This window comes from Aulonocara sp. 'chitande type north' Nkhata Bay, linkage group LG8 (assembly GCF_057382095.1).
Source record: "Aulonocara sp. 'chitande type north' Nkhata Bay isolate Kocher_YH1m ecotype deep benthic linkage group LG8, A_spYH_male_GT1.1, whole genome shotgun sequence".
Classification (NCBI taxonomy): Eukaryota; Metazoa; Chordata; class Actinopteri; order Cichliformes; family Cichlidae; genus Aulonocara; species Aulonocara sp. 'chitande type north' Nkhata Bay.
Genome location: NC_141351.1, coordinates 26,804,199 through 26,831,656, shown reverse-complemented (window position 1 = coordinate 26,831,656; position 27,458 = coordinate 26,804,199). Strand labels below are relative to the sequence as shown.

The 27,458-nt window shown below is 46.1% G+C and overlaps 1 protein-coding gene across 1 annotated transcript; it reads left to right on the top strand.

Moving 5' to 3' along the window:
* Positions 1-12,255: 12,255 nt before the first annotated feature.
* On the top strand, positions 12,256-23,619 carry LOC147324134 (stonustoxin subunit beta-like). Its single transcript, XM_086304857.1, has 3 exons — positions 12,256-12,346; positions 21,013-22,476; positions 23,078-23,619. The coding sequence occupies exons 1-3, from the start codon at positions 12,256-12,258 to the stop codon at positions 23,617-23,619; spliced, it is 2,097 nt and encodes a 698-aa protein (XP_086160983.1).
* Positions 23,620-27,458: the final 3,839 nt, after the last annotated feature.

Here is a 27,458-nt window from a genome sequence, read left to right as displayed (position 1 = left end):
ACCAAGTCTGTATGGTTCACTGAAGATACATAACCAGGAAGCACCTTTAAGACCGATTGTCTGCATGATCAACTCCGTTACCTGTAACATCTCCAAGTTTCTGGCTTCAATCCTCAACCTGCTGGTGGACAGCTCTGAACACCACATCCAGAACTCTTTGGATTGTGTTGAGAAGGTGAGAGATGTCATTATGGAGGCAGATGAAACCATGGTCTCGTACGACGTTACATCTCTCTTCTTTAACCGGAAGGTTGCCGGTTCGATCCCCCAGCTCTCTCTGTCCTGGTCGTTGTGTCCTTGGGCAAGACACTTCACCTACCGCCTACTGGTGTTGGCCAGAGGGGCCGATGGCGCAATATGGCAGCCTCGCTTCTGTCAGTCTGCCCCAGGGCAGCTGTGGCTACAACCGTAGCTGCCTCCACCAGTGTGTGAATGTGAGAGTGAATGAATAGTGGTGTTGCAAAGTGATTTGGGTGCCTTGAAAAGCGCTATATAAATCCAATCCATTCACTTGCATCCCAGTCACAGAAGCGTTGGAGGCAGTTCGTAAGAGATTACAGGATGACCCCAACCTCAGCAGCAGGACCGCTCTCAGCATCGACAGTGTGTGTTTGAACTGTGTCTTCATTCCACCTACTTCACATACAAGGGTCAGTTCTACAGGCAGAAACATGGGTGTGCCATGGGCTCCCCAGTTTCACCCATCGTGGCCAATTTGTACATGGAAGAAGTGGAAAAGAGGGCTTTGCTATCCTACCCTGGAACACCACCAAGCCATTGGTTCAGGTATGTGGATGACACCTGGGTTGAAAATCAAATCTCAGGACGTGCCACATTTCATGGATCACATTAACTCGGTGGACCGACACATCAAATTCACCAGGGAGGATATGAACAGTGGCAGGTTAGCCTTCTTAGACTGTGAGATTTCCATCAGTAATGGGGGACATCTAAAAGCTGACGTGTACCGTAAACCTACACACACGGATCAGTATCTAAGGTTTGACTCTCATCATCCACTGGAGCACAAACTGGGCGTCACCAGGACGCTACAACACAGAGCGAACACCATCCCCACTGACACAGCAGCCAGGGAGGCAGAAGAACATCAAGAAGGCCCTGAGTAACTGTGGTTATCCCAGCTGGACTTTTGTCAAAGCTGGGAAGGCTCCTAAAGAAAGCTGCAGATGATCCAGGAGAGAAGGACAACCGCTGCCCACCTGTAGTGATCCCGTACGTGTCAGGAGTATTGGAGCAGCTGAGACGCATTTTTTCTAAACACCGGGTCTCTGTGGCTTTTAAACCCCAAAACACGCTGCGCCAAAAACTGGTCCACCCCAAGGATCGGGTCCCCCGACACAAACAGAGTAACAGAGTGTGCGCTGTTAAGTGCAGGAGGAGTGCCAGGATTTATACATCGGGGAAACCAAACAACCTCTGGCTAAGAGGACGACACAACACAGAAGAGCTACCTCACCAGGCCAGGACTCTGCAGTCTATGCACACCTACAGGCCAGTGGACTCTTTCAATGATGAGGATGTAACATCCTGGACAGGGAGGAACGCTGGTTTGAGGGCGGAGTCAAGGAGGCCATTTACGTGAAAAGGGAAAGACCATCTCTGAATGGAGGAGGGGCCTAATGGTACAACTGTCACCATCTTACAATGCTGTGATTGCAGCCATTATAGCAGTAATATTATACTGAGAGATAAGGTCTGTAATCAAAGGAAATGCAATAATACAGCAGTGTAAAAACAGCTGGAGCATGCGCTGCCACGGCACAGGCTGTTAACGAGTTTCACGGTTTCTGCTCTGCACGTTTGTTAATCACATCAAAGGATCACTTGGTGTCGCAGCTGTCTGTAGCTGGGCTGTCATAAAGGTTGGAGAAAATAAAGCATGAATGAAAAATGTGTTTATACACCAGAGGAATCTAAACGATCCTCATCAACACTCATAATTACTCTGAAGGACAGAAGCCATAAAGCAGACATGTCACAGGTGTAAGACACACAGAGCGCGGTGAACTCAGAGCTGCAGGGCAGAGTGGGAGTGTCGGTGGACCATAACATTACCTCTGCTGTGCTTTCTGTGGAACAGCAGCCGTTATTCCAGGGAACACTGAGGCGTTCCCACACGCACATCATGGGATGTTCAAACTTGTTTACACGGGTTATGTCACGTTAGAATATGATGGTTAAAAACTAAAAAACAAAGCTAAACTTACTTATGAGAACTATGTTAGGACAGTTTATTTATTACAAGTATGCATATCTAAGAATAACTTGATGCATCTGACTGTTTACAAACTGACAAACATTTCAAGTTCTACTAAACTAAAAACAATTTGTGGTAACTTTTTTTTTTATCATTGTTGAAATTTCTAGAATAACACTTATATTAATATAACACTGAATGCAAATATGAGTCATGTTTGACCAGGACATGTCCTTCAACGCACATATTAAACAAATATGTAAGACTGCTTTCTTCCATTTGTGCAACATCTCTAAAGTTAGAAATATCCTGTCTCAGAGTGACGCTGAAAAACTAGTTCATGCATTTATTACTTCCAGGCTGGACGACTGTAATTCATTATTATCAGGAAGTCCTAAAAACTCACTGAAAAGCCTTCAGCTGATCCAAAATGCTGCAGCAAGAGTCCTGACAGGGACTAGAAAGAGAGAGCAGATTTCTCCTGTTTTGGCTTCCTGTTAAATCCAGAATTCAAAATCCTGCTCCTCACATACAAGGTCTTAAATAATCAGGCCCCACCTTATCTTAATGACCTTGTAGTACCATATCACCCTATTAGAGCACTTCGCTCTCGCTCTGCAGGCCTACTTGTTGTTCCTAGAGTATTTAAAAGTAGAATGGGAGGCAGAGCCTTCAGTTTTCAGGCCCCTCTTCTGTGGAACCAGCTTCCAGTTTGGATTCAGGAGACAGACACTATCTCTACTTTCAAGATTAGGCTTCAAACTTTCCTTTTTGCTAAAGCATATAGTTAGGGCTGGACCAGGTGACCCTGAATCCTCCCTTAGTTATGCTGCAATAGGTGTAGGCTGCCGGGGGATTCCCATGATGCACTGGGTGTTTCTTCTTCACTCACTATGTGTTAACAGACCTCTCTGCACTGAATCATATCTGTTATTAATCTCTGTCTCTCTTCCACAGCATGTCTTTGTCCTCTTCTCGATTTCCATTTTGACTTTTAACGACCGAAACTCTGGCAGAAACACACAAAGGTCTTTTAAGTAGATGCCTAATAACATAATTTACACTTTGAATATCTTCTGTGGGCTCTGAACAACAGAATCCTAGACACATCAGAACATCAAACAGTTATATTGCCATCACTGTTATAATCTCACAATGAAACAGTCTCAGATTTAATTATTCTGAAACTACGTTTAGGCCTACCACAACGTTGTTTTATAGTTACTGATATCATCAATATAAACATATTTATTGTTCTGTCACAAGTGCAGTCTCTAGTTGAAACAACACATTTGTTTTTCATTCCAACACAGGAGCTCGAACTTTGTAATATTTGAAGGATGGCTTGTTTCCAGTCCAGGCATTACTGCCTGAATGACTGTCATGGATCGAGGTGATGCAAATGTAAGTGCAGAAGAAAGTCTTTAACTTCCCTTCAGCACAGTGGCAGTGGATGTGGGTTGGAGAGTCAGTGAGCTTGAACCTGACCATCTTCACTGACCATTTGTTTTTTGTTTTGTCTTTTGGGGGGTTTGTTTGCCTGTCCCATTTGGTTCTTTAGCCATCAGAATTGTTGTCTGAAGACCAACAAGGATACTGTGAGATTATTATATTATCTTATGCCATGTTATACCCCTAATTAAAGATTGTGAAATTATTATGTAGTTTTAGTTTGTAGTCCTCTCCGTGAATCGCTACCTTATCGTGGTGGAGGGGTTTGTGTGTCCCAGGGATCCCAGGGGCTATGTTGTCTGGGGGCTTTGTCCCCTGGTAGGGTCTCCCATGGCAAATTGGTCCTGGGTGAGGGACCAGACAAAGAGCAATTCAGAAGACCCTTATGAAGAGAACATCGAGGGAACAGTTTACCCCTCCCGGGATAGGGTTACCGGGGCCCCGCCCTGGAGCCAGGCCCGGGGAGGGTGCCCGAGGGCGAGCGTCTGGTGGCCGGGCCTTTGGGCACAGCCCGAAGAGGAGACATGGGCCCATCCTCCCGCAGGCCCACCACCCGCAGGAGGCGCCATATGGGTCGGGTGCATTGTGTGCCGGGTGGCGGCCAGGAGCGGAGGCCCTGGCGGACTGACCCCCGGCTGCCAAGACTGGCAATAGGGACATGGAATGTCACCTCTCTGGTGGGGAAGGAGCCTATGTTAGTGCATGAGGTTGAGACGTACCGGCTAGATATAGTCGGGCTCACCTCTACGCATGGCTTGGGCTCTGGAACCAGTCTCCTGGAGAGGGGCTGGACTCTGTCTCAGTCTGGAGTTGCCCCTGGTGAGAGGCGGCGGGCTGGGGTGGGTATTCTAATATCCCCTCGGCTTGCTGCCGGTACGTTGGGGTTTTTCCCGGTGGACGAGAGAGTTTGTTCCCTGCGCCTTAGGGTCGGGGAACGGGTCCTGACTGTCATCTGTGCTTATGCGCCGAGTGGCAGTTCAGAGTACCCAGCCTTCTTAGAGTTCGGAGAGGCCATGGAAAAAGACTTTCAGACTGCCTCGAAGAGATTCTGGCAAACCGTCAGGCGTCTCAGGAGGGGAAAGCGGTGCTCTACCTGCACTGTGTATAGTGCTGGCGGAGCGCTGCTGACATCCTTAATCCCACTGACACGTCTTCCGAGGAGGAAGCAGAGTCTGGGGATGAGGGGAATGACCCGCCAATTTCCGGGGGCGAGGTCACTGAGGCAGTTAAACAACTCCTTGGTGGCAGAGCCCCTGGTGTTGATGAGGTCCGCCCTGAGTTCCTGAAGGCTCTGGACGTTGTAGGGCTGTCCTGGTTGACACACCTCTGCAATGTTGCGTGGAGTCTATGCCAGGGTGCTGGAAAGGAGAGTTCGTCCGTTAGTCGAACCTCGGATACAGGAGGAACAATGCGGTTTTCGTCCTGGTCGCGGAACACTGGACCAGCTCTTTATCCTCTCCAGGATACTTGAGGGTCCATGGGAGTTTGCCCAACCAGTCTACATGTGTTTTGTGGACTTGGAGAAGGCATTAGACCGTGTCCCTCAGGGTGTCCTGTGGGAGGTGTTGCGGGAGTATGGGGGTGTCTGGCCCATTGCTACGGGCCATTGGATCCCTATACAACCGTTGCAAGAGCTTGGTTCGCATTGCCGGCAATAAGTCGGACTCGTTCCCGGTGGGTGATGGGCTCCGCCAGGGCTGCCCTTTGTCTCCGGTTCTGTTCATAATTTTTATGGACAGGATTTCTAGGCGCAGCCAAGTGGCGGAGGGCTTTCGCTTTGGTGGCCTCAGAATCTCATCTCTGATTTTTGCAGATGATGTGGTTCTGTTGGCTTCATCGGGTGAAGGCCTCCAGCTCGCACTGGAACGGTTCGCAGCCGAGTGTGAAGCAGCGGGAATGAGGATCAGCACCTCCAAATCTGAGGCCATGGTTCTCAGCCAGAAAAGGGTGGAGTGCCCACTGCGGGTCGGGGAGGAGTTCCTGCCCCAAGTGGAGGAGTTCAAGTATCTCGGGGTCTTGTTCGCGAGTGATGGGAGAAGGGAGCCGGAGATCGACAGACGGATTGGGGCTGCAGCTGCAGTAATGCGGACGCTGCACCGGTCCGTCGTGGTGAAGAGGGAGCTGAGTGTAAAAGCGAAGCTCTCAATTTACCGGTCGATCTACGTCCCTACCCTCACCTATGGCCACGAGCTGTGGGTAGTGACCGAAAGAACGAGATCGCGGATACAAGCGGCAGAAATGAGCTTCCTCCGAAGGGTGGCTGGCCTCTCCCTTAGAGATAGGGTGAGAAGTTCGGCCATCCGGGAGGGGCTCAGAGTAGAGCAGCTGCTGCTCCACATCGAAAGGAGCCAGCTGAGGTGGTTCGGGCATCTGACAAGGATGCCCCCTGGGCGCCTCCTGGGTGAGGTGTTCCAGGCATGTCCCACCGGGAGGAGACCCCGGGGCAGACCCAGGACATGCTGGAGAGATTATATCTCTCGGCTGGCCTGGGAACGCCTTGGTGTTCCCCCGGATAAGCTGGAGGAGGTGGCTGGGGAGAGGGAGGTCTGGGCCTCTTTGCTTAGGCTGCTGCCCCCGCGACCCGGCCCCGGATAAAGCGGATGAAGATGGATGGATGGATGGATAGTTTGTAGTATTCTCCTGAATTAGAAGAAGGTGATAACTATTACAGTTATTAAACTGATTTGTATTAAATTGCTGATTCAGTGTGAATGAATGATATTGTTTATGATGCATTATACTGCTGAGTTATAAGAAATACTGTTTGCAGAGAGTCAGGACTTTGCTTTTTCTGATAGTAGAGGAGACAGAGAGCACATCACCCCCACCGTTGTTGAAGGCAGACAAAATAGGGAGCCAAGGCCATAAGTCAGGAGTTAGAAAGAATGTGAATGTTTAGGTTTTTACGACTAGGTGGGGGCCAATAGAGGCTATAAGAGTTTGAGTAACCCTCCACCAGTTTGAGATTTGCTGTGACCCTCTTCGTGCATGTCTCCCCATCCGGATGGTTTATGCTCATAAAGTGTTGTATTGTATGGAATAAAAGATTGTTGATTGAGCATTTATACACCGAGTATTGTCCTTCCTCCAGTCCAAAGATCGAAAGAATTGGGAGGATTTAACAATACCCAATCGATTTACTTTGCCAAATGGAGCATCACAGCCTTGTCGTATTGTTCCATTTGATCGACCTTTGTTGTTATTATTTATTTTATTTTATTTTCAGTTGTTACAGACGGGACAGGCATGACTGAGGAATAGGAAAGGGAGAAAGAAAGATGAAGGAAAAGAAAAACTGAAGGGGAGAGGGACAGTGAGAAAGGGCACTTAAAAAGAGAAAGAAGAGAAAAAAATCTCCTGGATCACCTGTTGAGAGAAAAAGAAGAGAAAACAAGCAAAAAACCAGAGCAACACACTAAACACAACACCATCACATTAATCTAGCTAAGTGTAAACAGCAGTAAATACTGAATATTGAATGTTGTTGTGTAGCACGCAGGACAGACAGCGCACAATGTGCTTGGAAATAGCACCAATAGAGGTGTAGTTTATGTCTATGAACAGTGAACACCCGTGTGCACACCTGTGTGGATCAGTGCACTTGTATTCAAAAGGTTTCCCCATGTAACGGTCTGCTAGAAGATGTAGAGAGCCATAGCCCCGTCCCCCAGGGCATGAAGCAGGCATAAAGGAGATCCAGGCTCCAGACATCCAGAGGCCCCAGAGGGTGAGAGCCCAAAGAGGAGCACTGGAGGGGCACCCGTGCCACCCTCCTGGGAAGAGCTGAGGAGAGCCCCAGATGAGGGACCCAGTAACCATCTGTGACGGAGGGCTCATCTCTCCTGCTGCAGGCAAACAATCAGATTTTTAGATAACCAACTTATTTCCTTCCTTAAACACATTTTTCAGCATTTACTATAGAACACTCCAATTTAGACTCAGGCTCCCTCCCCACTGGAGAGGTGACTTTCAATGTCCCACTTGTCAGTGTGGATAGCCCTGACCACCACCCCACACACAATAATGTCATGAAAGCATACTTTTAAAAAGGGCTATGCAAACATGGACAATAACTTTCGCTCTGATGATCTGCAGAATAATGTGGGCACAAAACAAATTTCACTGACTTGCAGACTTCACTATATGCAGTGCAGACAGTGTGGACCCTCTAAGTCTGTGGGATGTGATTTTTGAATAAATGCAGACCAAACTGTCGTTGTTTGTATTTACTTACACAGCATGTCTTGTAGACTTAACTGGGGTCATCAGCAACAGCAGAAAGCAGTCACATCTCAGGTCTGATAACAGAAGACAGGAAAAGATCAGGAAAGAAACGACGGCTCAGGTGAGCTGCTCTGTGTTGGTATAGGGCACTGAAGATGATAACAGTGGGTGGTACAGAGTACAGCATGTCCAGAGAGACAGACTGACTCTTTTGGTGGTCTCTGTGTCCCACAGTGTCCCACAGTGTCCTACAGTCTCTGTAGGATGACGGGAGGAGGTGAGCTGCACGGAGGTGTGTGGGACTGCACTCTGATCTGCTCGTGCATGTGCACGGATCAGGATCATTACTGAGATATTTCCATGCAGCACTTTCTGGAAGTTTTCTGAAGAAATCAGATCTCTCAGCAATGATAACCACACAAGTCGACACACATTACAACACTCCTTCCTTAAACTGACTCTTTAGTTCAGTCAGGTGCTCTGCCATGTTTGCTTTATGGTTTCGTTCCTTCAAAGGTGAACAGACACAGAGGGAGTGATGTAATCAGAGCTGCAGGGCACTGTGGGAAAGCCTGGGACCAAAACATCAAGTGCAAAGTTCCTGAGAAGGGATTTGATCTGATCTGCTTTCTGTGGCACAGCAGCCGTTATTCCAGGAAACACTGTAGGTGTTCTTACACTCACAACATAACCTGAAACGTTCAAGCTTGTTTACGCAGATGTTGTTTTTTTTGTTTGTTTGTTTGTTTTTGCCTATCCCGTTTGGTTCTTTAGCCGTCAGAATTTATGTCTGAAGGTCAACAAAGATGACCAACGGATTTACTTTACCAAGTGGATCATCACGGCCTTGCCATATTGGTCCATTTGATCGACCTTTGTTGTTATTATTTATTTTATTTTATTTTCAGTCGTTACAGACGGGACAGACATGACTGGGGGATAAGAAAGGGAGAAAGAAAGATGAAGGAACAGAAAAACAGAGAGGAAGTGGGACAGTGAGAAAGGGCACTTAAAAAGAAAAAACATCTCCTGGATCACCTGTTGAGAGAGAAAAAAAGAGAGCAGCATAATAAACATAGTACCATTGCATTAATCCAGCTAAGTGTAAATAACAGTAAATACTAAATAATGAATGTTATTGTGCAGCACGCAGGACCGACAGCGCACAGTGTGCTTTGAGGTCGCAGCCAGGAAAGGTGTAGTTTATGTCTATGAACAGTGTGTGGATGAGCTGAGGAGAGATCCAGATGACGAGTCACCCAGCAGCCATGGAGCAGAGGCCAGAGGCAGTTGCAGTGGCGTGCCTGCGAGCTCTGCCAGCAGCCAGCAGCACCAGAGTGAACCGAGCCCCAGGCCCAGAGGCCGAGGGCCCCCCACCCCCCTGGAAGAGGTCCGAACAAGCCACGGGTGCCAGACCCCGCCAAGCAGCCACCGGGAGTGAACCGGTACATATATGAGCGGGCGGAGGGAGGTTTGGGGTCTTCACTCACCCCCATTCTGTTAACCGTCGGAGCTGGGGGGCTGGGAGGAGGTGCTGGCCGTCAGATTGGGGTCCGGGATGCGGGGCCTCCCTGCTACTGCAGATAAGGAGGTGGTCCGCTTGCCTCCACCCCAGAGAGAAGGGTTACATCTCCTGGGTCTAGGTGCGGCTTGCCCCTCTGAGGGCGGGGTTACCTGGACCTGGGATATAGAGTATGTTTGGGGAGTGCGACTGTGTGCACAGTGTCTATTTGTGTCTGTCTACACGTTGGGTGAGTGCCGAGTGTTTGTTTGTGCATATGGGGTGGGAATGCACGTCTGTGTCCCCGTGCGCCTGTTCGTCTGTGTCTATATGTCAGCTTGGGTCTTAGACTCCACCTCTCAAATTCAAATTTTATTCAAATTTTATTTGTCACGTACACAGTCATACACAGTACGATATGTAGTGAAATGCTTGGACAACTGCTCGTGACCTAAAGAAAACAAAAAAGGAAAAGGCTCTCTGGGAACATCTCAGGCCATCCAAAGTACGGAGGCCTATCTCCCCTCACCACACTCCCTGCCGGAGAACCACCAACACACCAACGACTGAGGGCACTCAGTCGTTGGTGTGTTGGTGGTTCTTGGTGTCTGGGGCTGGGTGCTCATGTATGTACCAACTCACTCCTGGTGGCCGATTGGCGGGGTCTGGCGCCTGGGCCCCTTCCGGGGGGTGGGGAAGGGGCCCAGCCGGGGCTCGGTCCTCTCTGGCACAGCTGGCTGCCGGCAGAGCCCGCGGGCACACCACTGCAACCCCCTCTGGCCTCTGCTCCGTGGCTGCGGGGTGACCTCTCATTTGGGGCTCTCCTCAGCTCTTCCCAGGAGGGTGGCACAGTTGCCCCCCTGGTGGTCCTTCTTGGGTCCTCGTACTCTGGGGCCTCTTGATGTCTGGGGCCTGGACCTCCTCCATACCTGCTTCATACCCTGGGGGACGGGGCTGTGGCCCCCCCACACTCCCTATCAGATCGTTACATGGAGAAACCTTTGGAATGCAAGCATGCTGATCCACACAGGTGTATTCACAGACGCGGACTACAGCTTTCTTGGCTGCTGCCTCAAAGCACATTGTGCGCTGTCTATCTTGTGTGCTGCACAATATCGTTTATTATTTAGTAACTACTGATATCTACTGCTAGCTAGTTTATTGTGATGGTGCTGTTTTTTTTATTATGTTGCTCTTTGTTGTTTGCTTTCTCTTCTGTTTTTTTCTCCATACAGGTGATCCAGGTGTTTTGTTTGGTTTTTTGTTGTTTTTCTTTCTTCCCCCCCTTCTCACCGTCTCTTCTCCCCTTTGGTTTTCTTTCTCTCCCTCTCTTTCTTTCATTCTTTCTCCCTATCCCCCAGTCATGTCTGTCCCGTCTGTAAGAACCGAAAATCAAATCAAATAAATTCATAATTATAATAAAGGTCAATCAAATGGACCAATATGGCAAGGCCATGATGATCCACTTGGTAAAGTAAAGCCGCTTGGCATCTTTCTTGGCCTTAAGACAACAATTCTGATGCTAAAGATCCAAACGGGACACAAAAAAAAAGAAAAAGAAAAAAAAGGAAACACTTGTTATTACACCACTTATCATTATTGCATCACTAACAGACTCCAAACTGTGCGAAAATCACAAAGAAAAGGAGGCTTTCTCCAGAATACCACACCCTGCACAGGACCTGTTGAATAAGAAACTGAAGATAAAAAAAGGTGGACGTGTTCAGGTGGGTCTGAGGAGGGAGGCGTTCGTTATCAGCTATAAAATAACCTGCAGGTGTGACGGGACTCTGCAGCTACGAGCCAAGAAGACTGAGGACTGCACACCTACAGCAGGTAATCAGGGATGCTCTCCTCTCACTCACTCTGTCTTCTGTACAATGAGATGATTTCATTTGACTCTGACATGCTCTTCACGTTCTAAATAGTTTCATCGTGTTTTGGTAAATCAGGTTGTGAAAATTGTTTCATCCCACTTTCTGCAAATTCTGACTCACTAACAAGTTTTTACTGCGATTCACTCGTGACACATGAATCAGAAACACAACTACAGGTGTAAGTCTTGAAACTCGGCGATGACGTGATGATGGAAGTGATCCGAGAGGCAGAGAGGAAGAAAAAGGAATCTGCTAAAAATAACGAATAAAAAACTGAGAACAATTAAATTAAGCCTGAATATTGAGTTTTGTATTTCTTTCTCTCAACTCTAAACACAAAATTCAGTATTAAAAATAAATGTTCAAATCATAGTTTCCCATCAAAATAATAATAAGACAAAAGCAGGTGGAATGGATCAAGGAAACATTACTTTGTGTGTGCAGAAAGAGGAAGAGGACACTTTTCACATGAATAAATCATATTTTGAGACATGTAAGCATCTTATTGTCCATGTGATCTTCCTCCTCCTCCTTTATCTACCTGAGGAATCATCCTTGGAATTATATCAGGTTCATCTCATCAGTCTCGAGTGAGCAGTTTTGATGCACTGTGTTTAAGAACGACCTGGAGGACGTGCCGGAGAGATGAATCAGTTTGGAAAATGTGTTTTGTAGTCACAAGAGATTCACTGAGATCTGCAAATTTTGTCTAATGAGATCAAAACCATTTAAAGATTTAAACACTGACTGATGCAGGAACCTGTTTCAGGACCATGGCTGCAACCATCGTGCTGTGATGTCACCAAGATCAGAACTTCGCCATTGTTTTTCAAAACATGAATGTGGATCAATGTGTGCTGCTCTAGATGGTTTTTAATTTGAAAAGAATGCGATGAACTGTGCTGCACGACCAGTTTGGAAATAAATAAAGAAATATTTGGTTTTGATGCATTTTGCTGGATTGTTTCTCTCAGGTTGGAGACATGGCCTCAGATCAGGTGACGGTCGCTGCTTTGAGTCGTCCCTTTGCTTTGGGGATGCTCTACGATGCAAGGAGAGATAAACTGAACACAGGTAAGTGTGAATATGAATGAATTACTCACTGGAATCACTTCTGCAGGAGCGTCTTTATACCTTGACTCTGAATAGTGGCACAGATGGCTTCCTTTAGCCTGTTGAATGAATAAATGAAGCAGTTGTTTTAATAGCTGCTGTGTCACAGAGTCTTTATCAAATGCAGCAGAGTGCAGGTCTGGGCAGGATCCAGACACACGGTCATAAATATAGCAGGATGGAAAATCAGCTCAAGGTTCTGGACATCACGTCTTCTGTGGTACATTTCTTCATCAGTGTTGTCATACTGGAGCTGTTACTGGTATTAGTTGTGACAGCACCAGAGAAGGGCAGTACGGTAAATAAACGGTAATCCAATTATGTTTTTCAAATAACAAGTAAAGTAAGGGATTACTATTGCAAAAAAGTAATTAGATTACAGTTACTTTCCTGTAAGCCTGCTGAGTCTTTGATTTTATTTATTTCCTGCTGTGTTTGACTTGCATCTATTTGAAAGAGTGCAAACTCAAAAGATCGTTCTCTTATTTTATGTGCTGGAATATGCAGACAACAGGTTTAAATGTTAAAGAATTTCTTCAAGTCAAAGACAGTTGCATATAATTACATTTTTGCTTGATGCATAAAGTTAAAAGATTAAAACTAATGAAACAAGTTTTAAAAAGAGACTTTTTCATTTGATTACATTTTATATGATGGATTATGCACAAAAACCAGAATTGGGCTGAAAGGTCTGTAACTTGTGGGGATAGGTTAATTGGATAATCCAAATTGCCACTAGGTGTGAATGTGAGTGTGAATGGCTGTCTGTCCCTGTGTGTTGGCCCTGCGACAGACTGGCGACCTGTCCAGGGTGTACCCCGCCTTTCGCCCTATGACAGCTGGGATAGGCTCCAGCGCCCCTGAAAAGGATAAGCGGAAGTGAATGGATGGATGGATGGATGGATGGATGGTCTGTAACTTTATTATGTATTCAGGTTGCATATAATGTTTTTAAAAAGTAACTAAGTCCCTAACTCCCAAGCTTGCAGATCTAACTAAATTAAACCATATCCCACTTTTAAAGAAGGTAGAAGATGATCTGGCTAGATGGAAATGTCTACCCATATCACTCACAGGAAGGGTTGCCGCTATAAAAATGATGGTCTTACCAAAAATAAATTATTTATTCTCAATGATCCCAACTAAACCGCCACAAGATTGGTTCAGATCTCTAGATTCATGTATGTCCAAATTCCTTTGGAAAAATAAACCCCCACGTATAAGCTTAAAAACACTACAAAAGACCAAGGATAAAGGAGGACTAGAACTGCCTAACTTTCAGCACTACTTCTTAGCCAACAGGCTTCAGTTTATCTCAGGATGGCTAAAACACACCCTCTTAGATGAACCTTGGCTAGATGTAGAACAGACACTTTGCAATAATCTAGAGATTTCAGATCTACCATTTATCAGCTCAAACATCCAACGACATGAATGCTTTAAAAGCATCAACATCAGCTCTTCTCTGACAGCATGGTGGGAGTTTCTAAAATTGACAGCGTCTTCATTAATCCCATGCAAACGTACACCTATCTGGAACAACCCTGACATATTACAAAACAATAATATGATAAACATTCCAGATTGGAGTGGTAAAGGAATCAAATATTTAGAACATATACTAGAAGGAACAGAATTTATTTCATTTGACGGACTAGTTACACAATATGGGATCAACAAGAAAAGATTTTTAGAATATCAACAAATTAAATCCATAGTAAAAAAGAAATTTAAACCGGGTCAAGTTGAACTACAAACACCACCAAGTGTGGTTCAATTTCTTACTCTTAAACCCCCAAATTACTATCCAAAATATACAGAATGCTTTCTAAAACAGATGAATCAATATCACTTCCTATTGCAAAATGGGAAGCGGATTTATCAGTTAACTTAGACCTAAACTTCTGGTCTCAGATTTGCTTAAAAACCTTTCATCTAATTAGAAATCCCAGTCTTCAATTAATTCAATACAAAATATTACATAGAGTGCACTATACAGGTCATCGGATGTTCAAGATGGGCTTTACGTCTACCAACAACTGCTCACACTGCCAAACCAATTCACCGGACAATTATATCCACGCTCTTTGGTTCTGTCCACCAGTTCAGAAGTTTTGGCGCGAGATATGTGAAGACTTATCAAAGTGTCTGAAATGTAACATTCCAACTTCCCCCTTAGTGTGTTTGTTGGGCAGCTTAGATAATGTCACTACAGATAAGAATATCGCCCATATGGTTTTCACTGCCCTATGCATAGCCAAGAAAACAGTCCTCATGAACTGGAAAAATAAAAATTATCTTAATTCTAACCAATATAGAAATTATCTATTAGATTACATTAGTCTTGATACAGCCTCTGCCACCACATCAGATCAATTGCTCTGGGCTCCTTTGATCAGCTCCATCACCTAGTGGGGGTGGGGGGTCATAGTTTGGTCCCGCCTTCAATGTTGTGATTGGTGTGGGGGTAGGGACAGGCTTAGGGCGTCGGGGGGTTCCCCATGAGCATCTTCCTTGGGGGGCTCAACCCGGGGTAGCGGTCATGGCCTATTAAGGGCTCTGTTGGCTCTTAGGTGACGGTTTCCTCGCGGCTGCGTGCAGCGGGGCTAGGGGAGGGTCTGTGCTGACGGACGTGGGTTACTGACCTGGTAGCCTGGCTGCCCCTGGGTGGGTCCGGGATGGGCGTGAGGTTCTGGGGGCGCTCCGTCTCTGGGCTGGGGCCTGGCCCTGGCGCAGGGTGCCGCCAGTGCATCGAGCCATCCGGGGGGGCTCTTCAACTGGTGGGGGAGATTGTCACATCTTGCAGGAGCTTTCTTCTCTTCAGGAACTCTCTCTGCAGGAGGGGGAGATACAGGAGAGGTGGAGGAAGATCTCAGCCTGGGTGTTTATTGTCTTATGTAGTCTGGAAGATGAGTGGATGGTGGGGTGGGTGCAGTTTTCTCTGTGGTGGGGTTGGGTGGACTGTCCCGGGCTCTGTGGGGCCGGGCGGCGCTGCTGCACTGGGCCCGGTCTGGATGGGCCTGGGCCCCCTTTCCATGGCGGGTCGCGGAGTATGGGGGTGCCTACTGGGGTCAGCGGGGGAGCTGGCCCCAGGGAGGGGTCACTTGCCCCTCCCTTCCTTCCCTCCCCATCTCCAGCTGCCTCCCTCTTCCCGCTCCACCACAACCACCCACACATGCAGGACCTTGGAGTAGGGGTGTGTCACCAGGGTGCAGAGGAGCCCCCCCCCCCTCTGTCCCCTTCTGGCTGCCTCTGCCTCAATTTTATCCCACAACTTAGACATTCACATTACTCACACTCTCATTACACATACATATAGGATCTTGGGGGTGGGCACGATACACGGACTCCAAATCACCATCAGGGTGTATACCCCACCCCTGGCGTCGTTGCCCACCTCTCAATTTTAAATACACGTAGACATTGAGGGCTAGCAGGAGGGACCATGCGCTTACCTGCTGCTCTCTGGCAGGTAGCTCCAAGCCCTCCTGGGTTTTAAATGCACCTTAGAACACACATGCATCAACATTACAATGAGTGGGTGGAGGGAGGTTCGGAGTCTTCTCTCACCCCCGTTCTCTGCGACCTGCTGGAGCGGGGGGGCTAGGAGGAGGAGTTGGCCGTCCGACTGGGGTCTGGAGTGTGGAGCCTCCCTGCTGCTGCGGAGTCGGGGCGGTCTGCCTCCCCCCACCGCAGGGAAAAGGGTAACACCACCTGGGTCTGGGTGCAGTTCCCCCTCCAGGGGCAAGGGTACCTAGACCCGGTTTGTAGAGTACGCTTGGGGAGTGTGATCGTGTGTACAGCGTCTCTTTATGTCTGTCTCCACGTTGGTTGAGTGTGGAGTAAGTGCATATGAGAGCATGAGGGTGGGAATGGATGTTTGTGTCTGTGTGTGCCTGTATGTCTGTGTCTATATGTCAGGTTGGGTATCAGACGCCACCTCTCTGGGGACACCTCAGGCCCTCCAAGGTTTGGAGGCCTATATCCCCACCACCACTCCCCCTGCCGGTGGCAGATGCCCTCAGACATCGGTGCGTTGGTGGTTCTTTGTGTCCGGGGATGGGCGTCCAGGTACACACCGGCTCACTCCTTGGCGGCCGCTTATCGGGGCCTGGAGCCTGGGGCTCGCTCGGGCCACTTCGGAGGTGGGGTGCCCCCGGCCTCTCGGCCTGGGGCTCGGTCACTCAGGCACGGCTGGCTGCCGGCGGAGCTCACGGGCGCGTCACTGCAACCCCCCCTGGCTTCTGCTCCGCGGCTGCTGAGTGAGCCCTCATCTGGGACTCTCCTCAGCTCTTTCTGGGACAGTGGCGCGGCTGCCCCTCTGTTGGTCTTCCTTGGTCTCTTGTGTTCTGGGGGCCTCTGGATGTCTGGAGTTTTGATCTCCTCCATACCTGCTTCATGCCCTGGAGGACGGGGCTGTGGCCCCCCCACACCCTCTAGCAGATTATTACATGAAGGAACCTTTTAAAAAACAAAAAACAAACGCGTCCATGCTCACAGGTGTACACACGGGTGATCACACCCACAAACTACACCCTTTTTGGCTCCTACCTCAAAGCACACTGTGTTCTGTTGATCTTATGTGCTGCACAATAATGTTTAATATTTAGTATTTACAGTTATATTCCCATATATCATTGTGATGCTGTTTATTATGTTGCTGTAGTCTTCTTCTGCTAGTTTTCTTTTTTCGTTCTCAACAGGTGATCCAGGTGATCGATAGATGCATTTTTTGTCTGCTTATTTAGTTGGTTTTTGTTTTTTTGCCCTTTATCCCCGTCCCTCTTCCCCGCTGTTTTTCCCCGTCTTCCTTTCTCCCTTTTCTTTTCCTCATTCAAGTCTGTCCCGTATCTAGCAAGTGAAAATAAAAAAAGAAATAAAATAAACAATAAAAGGTGACTCAAATAGACCATTACGGCAAGGCTGGGATGGTCCATTTGGTAAAGTAAATCCGTCGGGCATCTTTCTTTGCCTTTAGACAACAATTCTGATGCAAAAGAACCAAACGGGACAGGCCAAACAAAAAACAAAAAGTAACTAAGTAACTAATTACTTTTGAAAAAGGTAATCAGTAAAGTAATGGGATTACTCTCTTGGAGAAGTAATCGGTAATTAGTAACTAATTACTTTTTTCAAGTAACTTGACCAACACCGGACAGTACACACATTCAATTCAATTCAATTCAATTTCAACTCAGCTTTAATCATACAGTCCAAATCACACCAACAGTCGCCTGAAGGCGCTTTATGTGTAAGGGAGACCCTACAATAATACATACATGAATTTAGAATTTAGTGCTACATAAATGAAATTAAAATGAACAAAAGATGACATGGCCAGAAAAATGCCCAGAACACCTCACCCAGGAGGCATCCTGGGCAGATGCCCGAAGTACCTCGACTGTCTCCTTTCAATGTGGAGGAGCAGCGGCTCTACTCGAATGACCAGCCACCCTTGGCAGAAAGCGTATCTTCTAAACTTGTAATCACGATCTTGTTCTTTCAGTCACTACTCAAAAGTCCTGATTGTAGGTGAGGGGAAGGATGTGAATCACCTGGTAAATCGTCAGTTTCGCTTTAACGCTCAGCTCTCTCGGACCACTGACAGTGTAGCATCCTTATCACTCCAGCCGCAGCACCAATCCGTCTGTCCATTTCCCGCTCACCTTTCCCCTCACTTGAGAGCAAGACCCTGAGATATGTTCAAACTTAAAGATGTCCACAAGTACACCTGGCACCAGCTGTCCTGACTAGCAGGGCAAGCTGTGAGGAATTTAATGAAGGACCCAAGATGCAGGCAGCTTTCAGATGCAAGTGAGTTTTATTAGGGAGGTGAAATAAATAGAAACGCAGTAGGCATGAAACAGAACCCGAGGATAACCTAAACTGAAGTAAACTAACAGCAACAGCCCTGAAAAGGAGATGCAGGGAGACTCAGGGAAATACACAAACAAACCTGCAGAGCACACGAGAAAACACAGGGTTGAAATACACACAGGGCAATCAGGGAAGACAGGAGGGAGGCACAACTGGGATTAATTGGACATAACGAGACAAGGGGAAGCAAAACTACAAACACTGACAAGAGAAACGGACCTTCAAAATAAAACAGGAAACACACCAACAAAACTCTAAACACGCAAACTTAACACAGACTGGGGAGACAGAACATAGGAACACGAAACATGGAACAGGAGAGCACAGAGGACACAAAACACTAAGAATAATTACAAACAGCCCAAAATAAACAAAACCACAGAATATTAATAAATGTAAACAGGAACACGGAGTCCACAGACTCCGGACCATCACACCAGGACAGTTTGAATGTGGATATCCTGGAATGAAAGCTGCAGTACTGTGCTGTAAAACTGAGTGTCTGCACATTATGCCCATGTCCATTTTAAAGCTATAATTGGAATATGCTTCAGTTAAAAAACAAAACTTTTGTCAGTGTCGAGGGCCGGTGTCCTGCAGGGTTTAGATGTGTCCTTGATCCAACACAGCTGATTTAAACGGCTAAACGACTTCCTCAACATGTCTTTAAGTTCTCCAGAGGCCTGGTAATGAACGAATCATGTGATTCATGTGTGTTGACCCAGGGTGAGATCTAAAACCTGCAGGACACCGGCCCTCGAGGCCTGGAGTTCCCCACCCCTGGATTATAACATTACATCTAAACCTGTTTTTAAACCAGGCTTTAAAAAACTCCATACAAGCTTCCATTGGTACTGCAGTTCCTTTCTTGGCACCCTTTACGGGGCGACCGTGGCTCAGGGGGTTGGGAAGCGCATCTGTAACCGGAAGGTTGCCGGTTCGATCCCCGGGCTCTCTGTCCTGGTCGTTGTGTCCTTGGGCAAGACACTTCACCTACCGCCTACTGGTGTTGGCCAGAGGGGCCGATGGCGCGATATGGCAGCCTCGCTTCTGTCAGTCTGCCCCAGGGCAGCTGTGGCTACACCTGTAGCTGCCTCCACCAGTGTGTGAATGAATAGTGGCATTGTAAAGCGCTTTGGGTGCCTTGAAAAGTGCTATATAAATCCAATCCATTATTATTACTATCACAGGGCTGGCTATCGATTTCGATTTCTATAACTGATTCGAGTCAGATTCACAGAGTCGTGAGTTGATTTGGTTTTGACTCAGACAGAAATATCACATAGATATAAAAATGTGGATACGTATAAACCAAAGCTGACACTGTGAGACTTCATCAGAGGTGTGAGCATCACAGCAGAGGCCTCTGTGTCAAAGTAACTGAGGATAAAACACAGAAAAACATGAAGGAGATTCTCTTGTCCTCACTTTTTATAGCAGATAACCTTGAAAATATTCTGCAGTAGAACAAAAACTAAGAAAACCATGAATCAGCAGGTGAGCATTACCTGATGCTGCTGAGGTGACAGAGGTTTGATTAGAGACACAGCTAAGAGTTTTGCAGTTTGGCATCATTTTAAAAAGTTTACATTTCTTCAGTATTGAACAGCAGAAAGGAGAATTTCTTGTCAGAAGCTGTCAGCACTAAACACAAGAACTGTGAGATGACCCAAAAGCTTGATTCTGTTCATCTGGATATTTTCAGTGTCATCATCATCAGGTGACGTCTTCAGTCTCAGCTGACTGCAGGTTTCAACCTTATAAACAGGACATTTGTATAATGACTGAAACCACTGAAGGAACAATGGGCTGGAAGGTCAGCTCCTTCATCATTAATATGCAAATTGTCATGATCATTGATCAACAACCTCTAATCAAAGATCACTGATCAAAGACCATTGATCAAGGATAATGGTCGTTCTGTGGTGCATTATGGGTAATCTCGGCTTCTTACTGAGCGTGCTCCTGTGATTGCCCAGCATGTCATGGTGTGGGTGGGAGGTATTGTCCAGTATTGTCTTTATCTTGGACAACATTCACCTCTCAGACCCTAATGAGGGTGATGAGGACTCTGACTCATCACCCTCACCGATGCATCCAACCACCGCAGAGTCATCAGAAACCCTACTGATGATGGAGGTCTGTGTGCAGTGGCTGAAGTCTGTGGTGTAGAGGGTGGAGGGGGAGAGGACGGTCCCCTGTGGTGCCGATCACCTTGTCAAACACGCTATGTGGAAGACGCACATATTGTGATCTTCCTGTAACAACAGGTAACAACAATCCAGGACACCAGAGCAGCATCCACCTGCATCACTGTTAGCTGATCACCCAGGAGGGTCGGCCTGATGGTGTTGAAAGCACTGGAAACGTCAAACACGACCCTCACAGTGCTCCAGATGGGTGTAGGCACGATTGAGCAGGTAGATGATGGTGGCCTCAGCGCAGAGTCGGGGTTGGTATGCAAACTGAAGGTGATCCTGATGTGGTCTGATGGGTCAGAGCTGGTGCAGGACGAGTCTTTCCGGGGTACTGGTGCATGACTTGGGAAGTCAATGCCACAGGCCATCTGTAGCTCTTTTTCAGCATGAAGTCACAACGCTGCTCACTGAGCATCACTTCACTCCTTACCCTACCTCCAAAAACTCTTTCCCATATCTGCATGGTGTGGCTCATCAGCTTTATTCCTACTGAATCAACAGAAATGTTAATAATTTTTTCACAAAAACATTTCCTTTTTGTGTTTTCTGTAGATTTCACTCTGTGGGACAGAGAAACAATTAAAAGGTACAGCACTAGGCAGAATCAGGCCAGCACCACCTACGAAATTACTACATCAGACTCCATTGAGACCAAGTCTTCTCTGCTGGATGTAGATACATATTCTAAAACTAGTTGGTTGTGTGGACTGACTGAAAAGAGTGGGTCCTGCAGCTTTCTGAATGACAACAAGAAGTTCAAGAACCAGAGCAGAGTGACGCTTCAGTTCAAAGCTACGACTGCATTTGAACGGCTGGCAATGACTCACCTTGAAGCAAAAACCACACAAATACAAGACGTCATTAAGAAAAGCAACGCAACACACGTAGTCACAGGCATCCAATATGGGGCACATGCTTTCTTTGTGTTTGACAGCGAGAAGCTGGAGAGCAGCAGTGTTCAGCAGACGAAGGACCGCATGCAGGCAGCAGTTAAGATGATCATTGTATATAGTTCTGAGGCAAAGGTTGACGTCAAGCTGAGTGAAGAAGAAAAAGCTGTGACTGATAAATTCTCCTGCAAATTCTACGGAGACTTCATTCTCGACAGCAACCCTTCAACATTTGAAGATGCAGTGAAGACCTACTCACAGCTTCCAAAGCTCCTTGGAGGAAATGGAGAGAAAACAGTTCCTGTCAAAGTGTGGCTGACACCGCTGAAGAAACTGGACCCAACCGCTGAAGAGATGAAGGGAGAGATTTGTGTCGGGTTACTGAGGAAAGCTGAGAATGCTCTAGAAATCATCAAAGAAATGGAAATGAGATGCAATGACTCTCTGGATGAAGACGTGGTTCAGAGTTTTCCACAGATTCTCAAAAAGTTGAAGCGTTTCCAAAACCTCTGTGAAGATAGTGGAAAGCAGCTGAGACAGGCTATGATGGAGACATTCCCTTCCATTCTTGAGGGTAAAGATGACAGTTCACTGGAGAAACTCTTAGACGACCAGGAGAAGTCACCATTCAGTCTGGAGAACTTAGACAAGTGGTTAGATAATACAGAGAGAGAAATCAACGTCATCAGGTCCTGTGTGGAAGCAATGAAGGGGATAGAAATCACTAAAGATGAGTCCGAGTTCGACAGAGCGGTTCTTGCTCAGGATGTAGACGATGTCCTGAGCTTTGTTTTCACCTCTGTGGAAACTGACGACCCCTACCTGGACCAGATGTACAAACACTTGCGTTGTCATGACAGTTTCACTCCACCAACAAAAGACCACTGGTTCTTCTCAGCTGAAGTGGTAGCCAACCTGAGACAGAAAGCTGAAGAGTTCTGCAGCATCGCCAAAGGCCTGAAGAGCAGCAGCAGGTTTAGCTTCATTGTGGCATCAGAAACAAATAAGAAATACAAAGGAGCAACCATCTACCACTACAGGAAGGGCCGTCGGGTCACTGAAGAGTTTTCAAAGCCTGCTGTTCCTTGTGTCGCTTCTGTGAAAGACAGACAAGAACTCCTCTGGTGTAAGTCCATATTTACCTATTTGTTTTCATGTTCAGCAAAAATATATGCAATGCTACTAACCCGAGGACGAGTGGAAAATGATAAGGTGATTGGCTGGACTTTTTCTACGAGTTAATTCAATAGATTGTCAATGTTAGGAACTTTCATCGGTGTATATATAAATTTACAAAAGTGGGAAAATATCAGATATACTCAGTACTTTTCAAAGGTTTAAGCACCAGAGGTGAAGTACTGATTATACCTTCAGACACTGTGATGCAATGCAGTTATCAGTAATATCTTCATCAGTAACAGAATATTAGTAAGAGGAGACAAACGTATTCACTGTGAGTGTGCTTTACCTTTAAAACAAAACCTGCTGAGTGGACATCAGAGGAAATGCAGGACTTAACTTTGACACCATGTTTGAAACCTGGTGGCTTCTTGGTTCTCCTACATGCCTGATACAAAAGGCCAGGGTACATTTGCAATCCCAAATCTCACCACAAGAAGCCTCTAGACCCCACTCCTCTAAACAATGTGCTGGATGTGAGTGTGCCGTTGTAAAGTGGACTGTGTGGTAACGACTGCCGAACGGTTGTTTTTTCCCCTGTTGTTCAGACGCCTGTGATCTCACCTTGGACCCAAACACTGCAAACAACTACCTGATTCTGTCTGAGGGCAACAAGAAGGCAACGTGTGGAGCATGGCAGACGTATTCTGATTGTCCTGAGAGGTTTGATACAAAGACTCAGGTTTTGTGCAGGGAGGGGCTGACTGGGCGCCATTACTGGGAAGTGGAGTGGAGTACTGGTTCTAGTAATAACGTTGGTGTAGCTGTTACGTACCAAAGCATTGTAAGGAAGGGGAAGAGTGACGAGGCAGCGCTCGGTTGTAATACCAAATCCTGGTATTTTGGTGTGTACGAGCAAGAGCTCAGTGCTTGGCATAATGGTAAAGTGTGGAGCGAAAGTCTTCCCAGTACCGGCTGCAGCAAAGTCGGAGTGTTTCTTGACTGGCCTGCTGGCACTCTGTCTTTCTACAAAGTCTCCCATAACACACTGAGTCACTTCCACACCTTCCGCACCACCTTCACAGAGGCTGTGTACCCAGGCCTCTGGATATACAACACATCCAACTCTGCTGCCCTACGCCCAGTTTAATTAGAGCAGCAGAGTCAGTCACACAGAGTTAGAAACATTTAGTATCATGCTTTCGAAAAATACCTTTAGCTTCATTCTATCAAGCAAACATTTACATCTTTGGTGCTGGGATATTATTTCACGCACCAGCGAGATAAACCCTGCCTACCATGCTGCCGGTCTGCCCGGTAACAGCAGCTTCCTCCCGTCCCTGAACTCTACCAGACCTCAGAAGGTCCTCTGTGGTACCCGGTGGCCTAACCTCAGCAGCTCCTTTCAGCCTGCTGATTGTCTTGTTCTCACAGGGCATCACTTACAGAAGAAAACCCCAAACATGTACCCTGCTGGCCACGTAATGAAAAAGAAATGTGGACTGTCATTAGTCTGAGTTTATCTCGCTGCTGCATATGTTATTTTTTCTAGAATGATAGTGAACTGTTATACTGTTCTTGGTCTTTATCACAGCTTTATGACTCACATAGCATGAAATCATTATTAAGGGCTTTTATGGATAATTCAGTGTAATCGCATTATAACAGGTGTTACTGAGGGAATCTTATATTTACTCTAATACGTCATAATTAAATACTTGTTTTCTCTTATTAAAACTGCTGTTATCGTTACGGGGACGCTGGGTATGAGTAACACACTTAGCACGAGCAGTCTTTTAAAAAAATGTTGCTGGGGGTGGATTCCTGATGTGATGGTTTCAGTTTCTCTTACTTTGTTCAGTGTTTGCTGGGTTCTTATTAACAGTAACATGTGTAATGTACATTTAGATGCTAACACTGGCAGATCGAGGTCGATGATGAGGCAACAGGAGTCTGAGTCCTTTCTGTGAGCCAAGAAAATATCTCGAATCAAGATGTTCCCTGAGTGCAGATGCCTTATTCAACCGTTGAACCAAATCACTGTCATAATCATTTAAGTGCATTATATTTTTCTGATTTCTTTGTCCTAAAATAATCAATATGTGCCGCTCGGAAAAGCTCTGGGTAGTGTGTCAGAACATCTTCCTACCAAATTCAAATTCAAATTCAAATTCAAATTTTATTTGTCACGTACACAGTCATACACAGTACGATATGTAGTGAAATGCTTGGACAACTGCTCGTGACCTAAAGAAAACAAAAAAGGAAAAGGCTATGAATAAGATAGGAAATAAATATGAAAAATTAAAAAGGGTAAATTTAACTAGGAAGGAATAAAATATAAATTAAGGTTAAAAATGAAATAACTGTACAACACAAATTAGAATGAAGGGTAAATTTAACTGGAAAGAATAAGATAAAATATATAAATTAAAGTTGAAAATAAAATAACTGTACAACAAAATACACAATATAGAACTATATAAGAATGTATGAAGAAATATAAATAAATATATACACAATAACAGCAGCTGTACAAGTATTAACCGGAAATGAAGAATATAGTGACCAGTGTTGTGCAAAACCAAAGTCCAGAAAGTCCAGTGTGTGTGTAAGAACCATATGTGTGGGTCAGTACTGTGTGGTGGTGTGATTGAGAGACCGTACCATGACCCAGAATCCATCCCAGAGTCCCAACATGCTGTTAACGATTTCGATCCGTTCCTCACGTGTTAACCTCTTCGACATGTCAATGGCTGTGAACAAAGAGAAACTTGTAAATAACTCATGAAAGAATAAAGTTACGTTGAAACCAAGCACATCATTGTTTTTCTTGTGACATTACCAATAAGTGTGATGTGTCACATGACCCTCTTCCTATTGCAAAAACAAAAGTTGTATCCAAGATGGCCAATTTCTAAATGGCCACCATGGTCACCGCCCACCTTGAGGAGTTTGCCCCCTCACATGTACTAATGTGCCACAAACAGGACTTTAATATCACCAACCATTCCCCTGTTATTACGCTGTATCCATATAAATGGCCCACCCTGTAGATACACAAAAGACCCATGAATCTCAAATCTTCATAAATCTGTGTTAGTGAGAACTTTTCCTTTACCAAGATCATCCATCCCTCCTCACAGGTTTTGCTTTAAGGTGGGGGCAGAAAAGCAGTCAGTATCTGGTGTGGCCACCATTTGCCTCACACAGGGCAACACATCTCCGTTGCATAGAGTTGATCAGGTTGTTGATTGTGGGCTGTGGGTCCACTCCTCTTCAATACTTGTGCAAAGTTGCTGAATATTGGCAGGAACTGGAACTCGCTGTCGTATACGCTGATGCAACACAAGCTGTCTGCCATCTGCCCTGAACAGTAAAATCATCTGTGAACAGGACACCTCTCCAACATGCCAGACCCCATCGAATGAGAGCATTTGCCCACTCGAGTCGGTTACGATGACGAACTGCAGTCAGGTCCAGACCCCGATGAGGACCACGAGCATGCAGATGAGCTTCCCTGAGACGGTTTCTGACAGTTTTTGCAGAAATTCTTTGGTTATGCAAACTAATTGTTGCTGCAGCTGTCCGGAAGGCTGGTCTCCACCTGGTCAACCATCCTGGAGGTGAACATGCTGGGTGTGGAGGTCCTGGGCTGGTGTGGTTACATGTGGTCTGCAATTGTGAGGCCGGTTCAATGTACTGCCAAATCCTCTGAAACGCCTGAAGACGGCTTATGGCAGAGAAATGAACTTTCATTTCACAGGCAATGGCTCTGGTAAACATTCCTGCAGTCAGCATGCCAACTGCACGCTCCCTCAAAAGCTGCAACATCTGCAGCACTGTGCTGTGTGATCAAACTGCGTACTTCAGAGTGGCTTTTTATTATGGGCAGTCTAAGGCACACCTGTGAGGAGGGATGGATTATCCTGACAACAACTTCTCACTAACACAGATTTAGACAGATTTAAGAACAATATTTCAGATTCATGGGTCTTTTGTGTATGTAGAAAATTTTTCAGATGTTTGAGTTGAGCTCATGAAAAATGGGAGCAAAATCCAAAGTGTTGAGTTTATATTTTTGTTCAGTGTATGTGTAACTGTACCTGTGAGTAAACATGATTTTCTTTCTTTGGAACAGTTTAAAATAATGTCACAAATATTTGTTGTTTAGAAGAACTGTTACATTTTAATTTTGTGTTGTAAAAAGAAATGAATGACAGTTTCCAAATCACACCTGGAAAGAAAAGGCTTAACCTTCGACAGACGTCTGAGGTGATAGGATGAAGATTTCACCACCCCATATACGTGGCCTTAGTGCAGTGTCGATTTTTACCCCAAGATTAGTAATCGAGTTCTTCAGGTGAGGGGTCAGAGCAGCAAAGTCAACATCTGAGGTACCAGGGGAACAATTGGGACGGAATAAAATTGCCTCTTTTTCACGTTCATTAAAATGTAAAAAATTTAGGGCGATCCATGACTTAACTTCGCTAAGACAATCAAGCTGGAGTCCAATCGGGGAGCTATCAGAGTGACTGAAAGGTAGATGAAGCTGGCAATCGTCAGCATATAGATGAAATGAAACTTTTTGTTTTCTTAAGATCGCACTCAGTGGCAGGAGATGAAACAGTAATGGCGTAATAATAGATCCCTGCGGTACACCCCATGGCAGAGGGGCCACAGAGGATGAAGCCGAACCCAACTCAACACAGAAGCTCCTGTTAGAGAGACATGATTTTATCCATGAAAGTGCCAAGCTGGAAATTCCTACACAATGCTGTAGTCGAGAGATCAGCAGGTCATGATCCACTGTGTCAAATGCAGCAGTCATGTCCAACAAAACAAGCACTGCATGTTTACCAGTCGCTAACAAAATGACATTCATAACCTTTATGAGAGCTGTCTCCGTGCTGTGAAACGGCTCAAACCGGACTGAAGAGCTTCTGGAGTTTGAAAAACATTTAGATAGTCCATCAGCTGGGTGTGAAC

Bases quoted from the DNA above. Each gene is read 5' to 3' on its own strand.
- LOC147324134 (XM_086304857.1), top strand. From the start codon at position 12,256: ATGGCCTCAGATCAGGTGACGGTCGCTGCTTTGAGTCGTCCCTTTGCT. The intron at 12,347-21,012 runs GTAAGTGTGAAT...TGTTTTCTGTAG, and splicing joins GAGAGATAAACTGAACACAG to ATTTCACTCTGTGGGACAGA. The intron at 22,477-23,077 runs GTAAGTCCATAT...CCTGTTGTTCAG, and splicing joins CAGACAAGAACTCCTCTGGT to ACGCCTGTGATCTCACCTTG.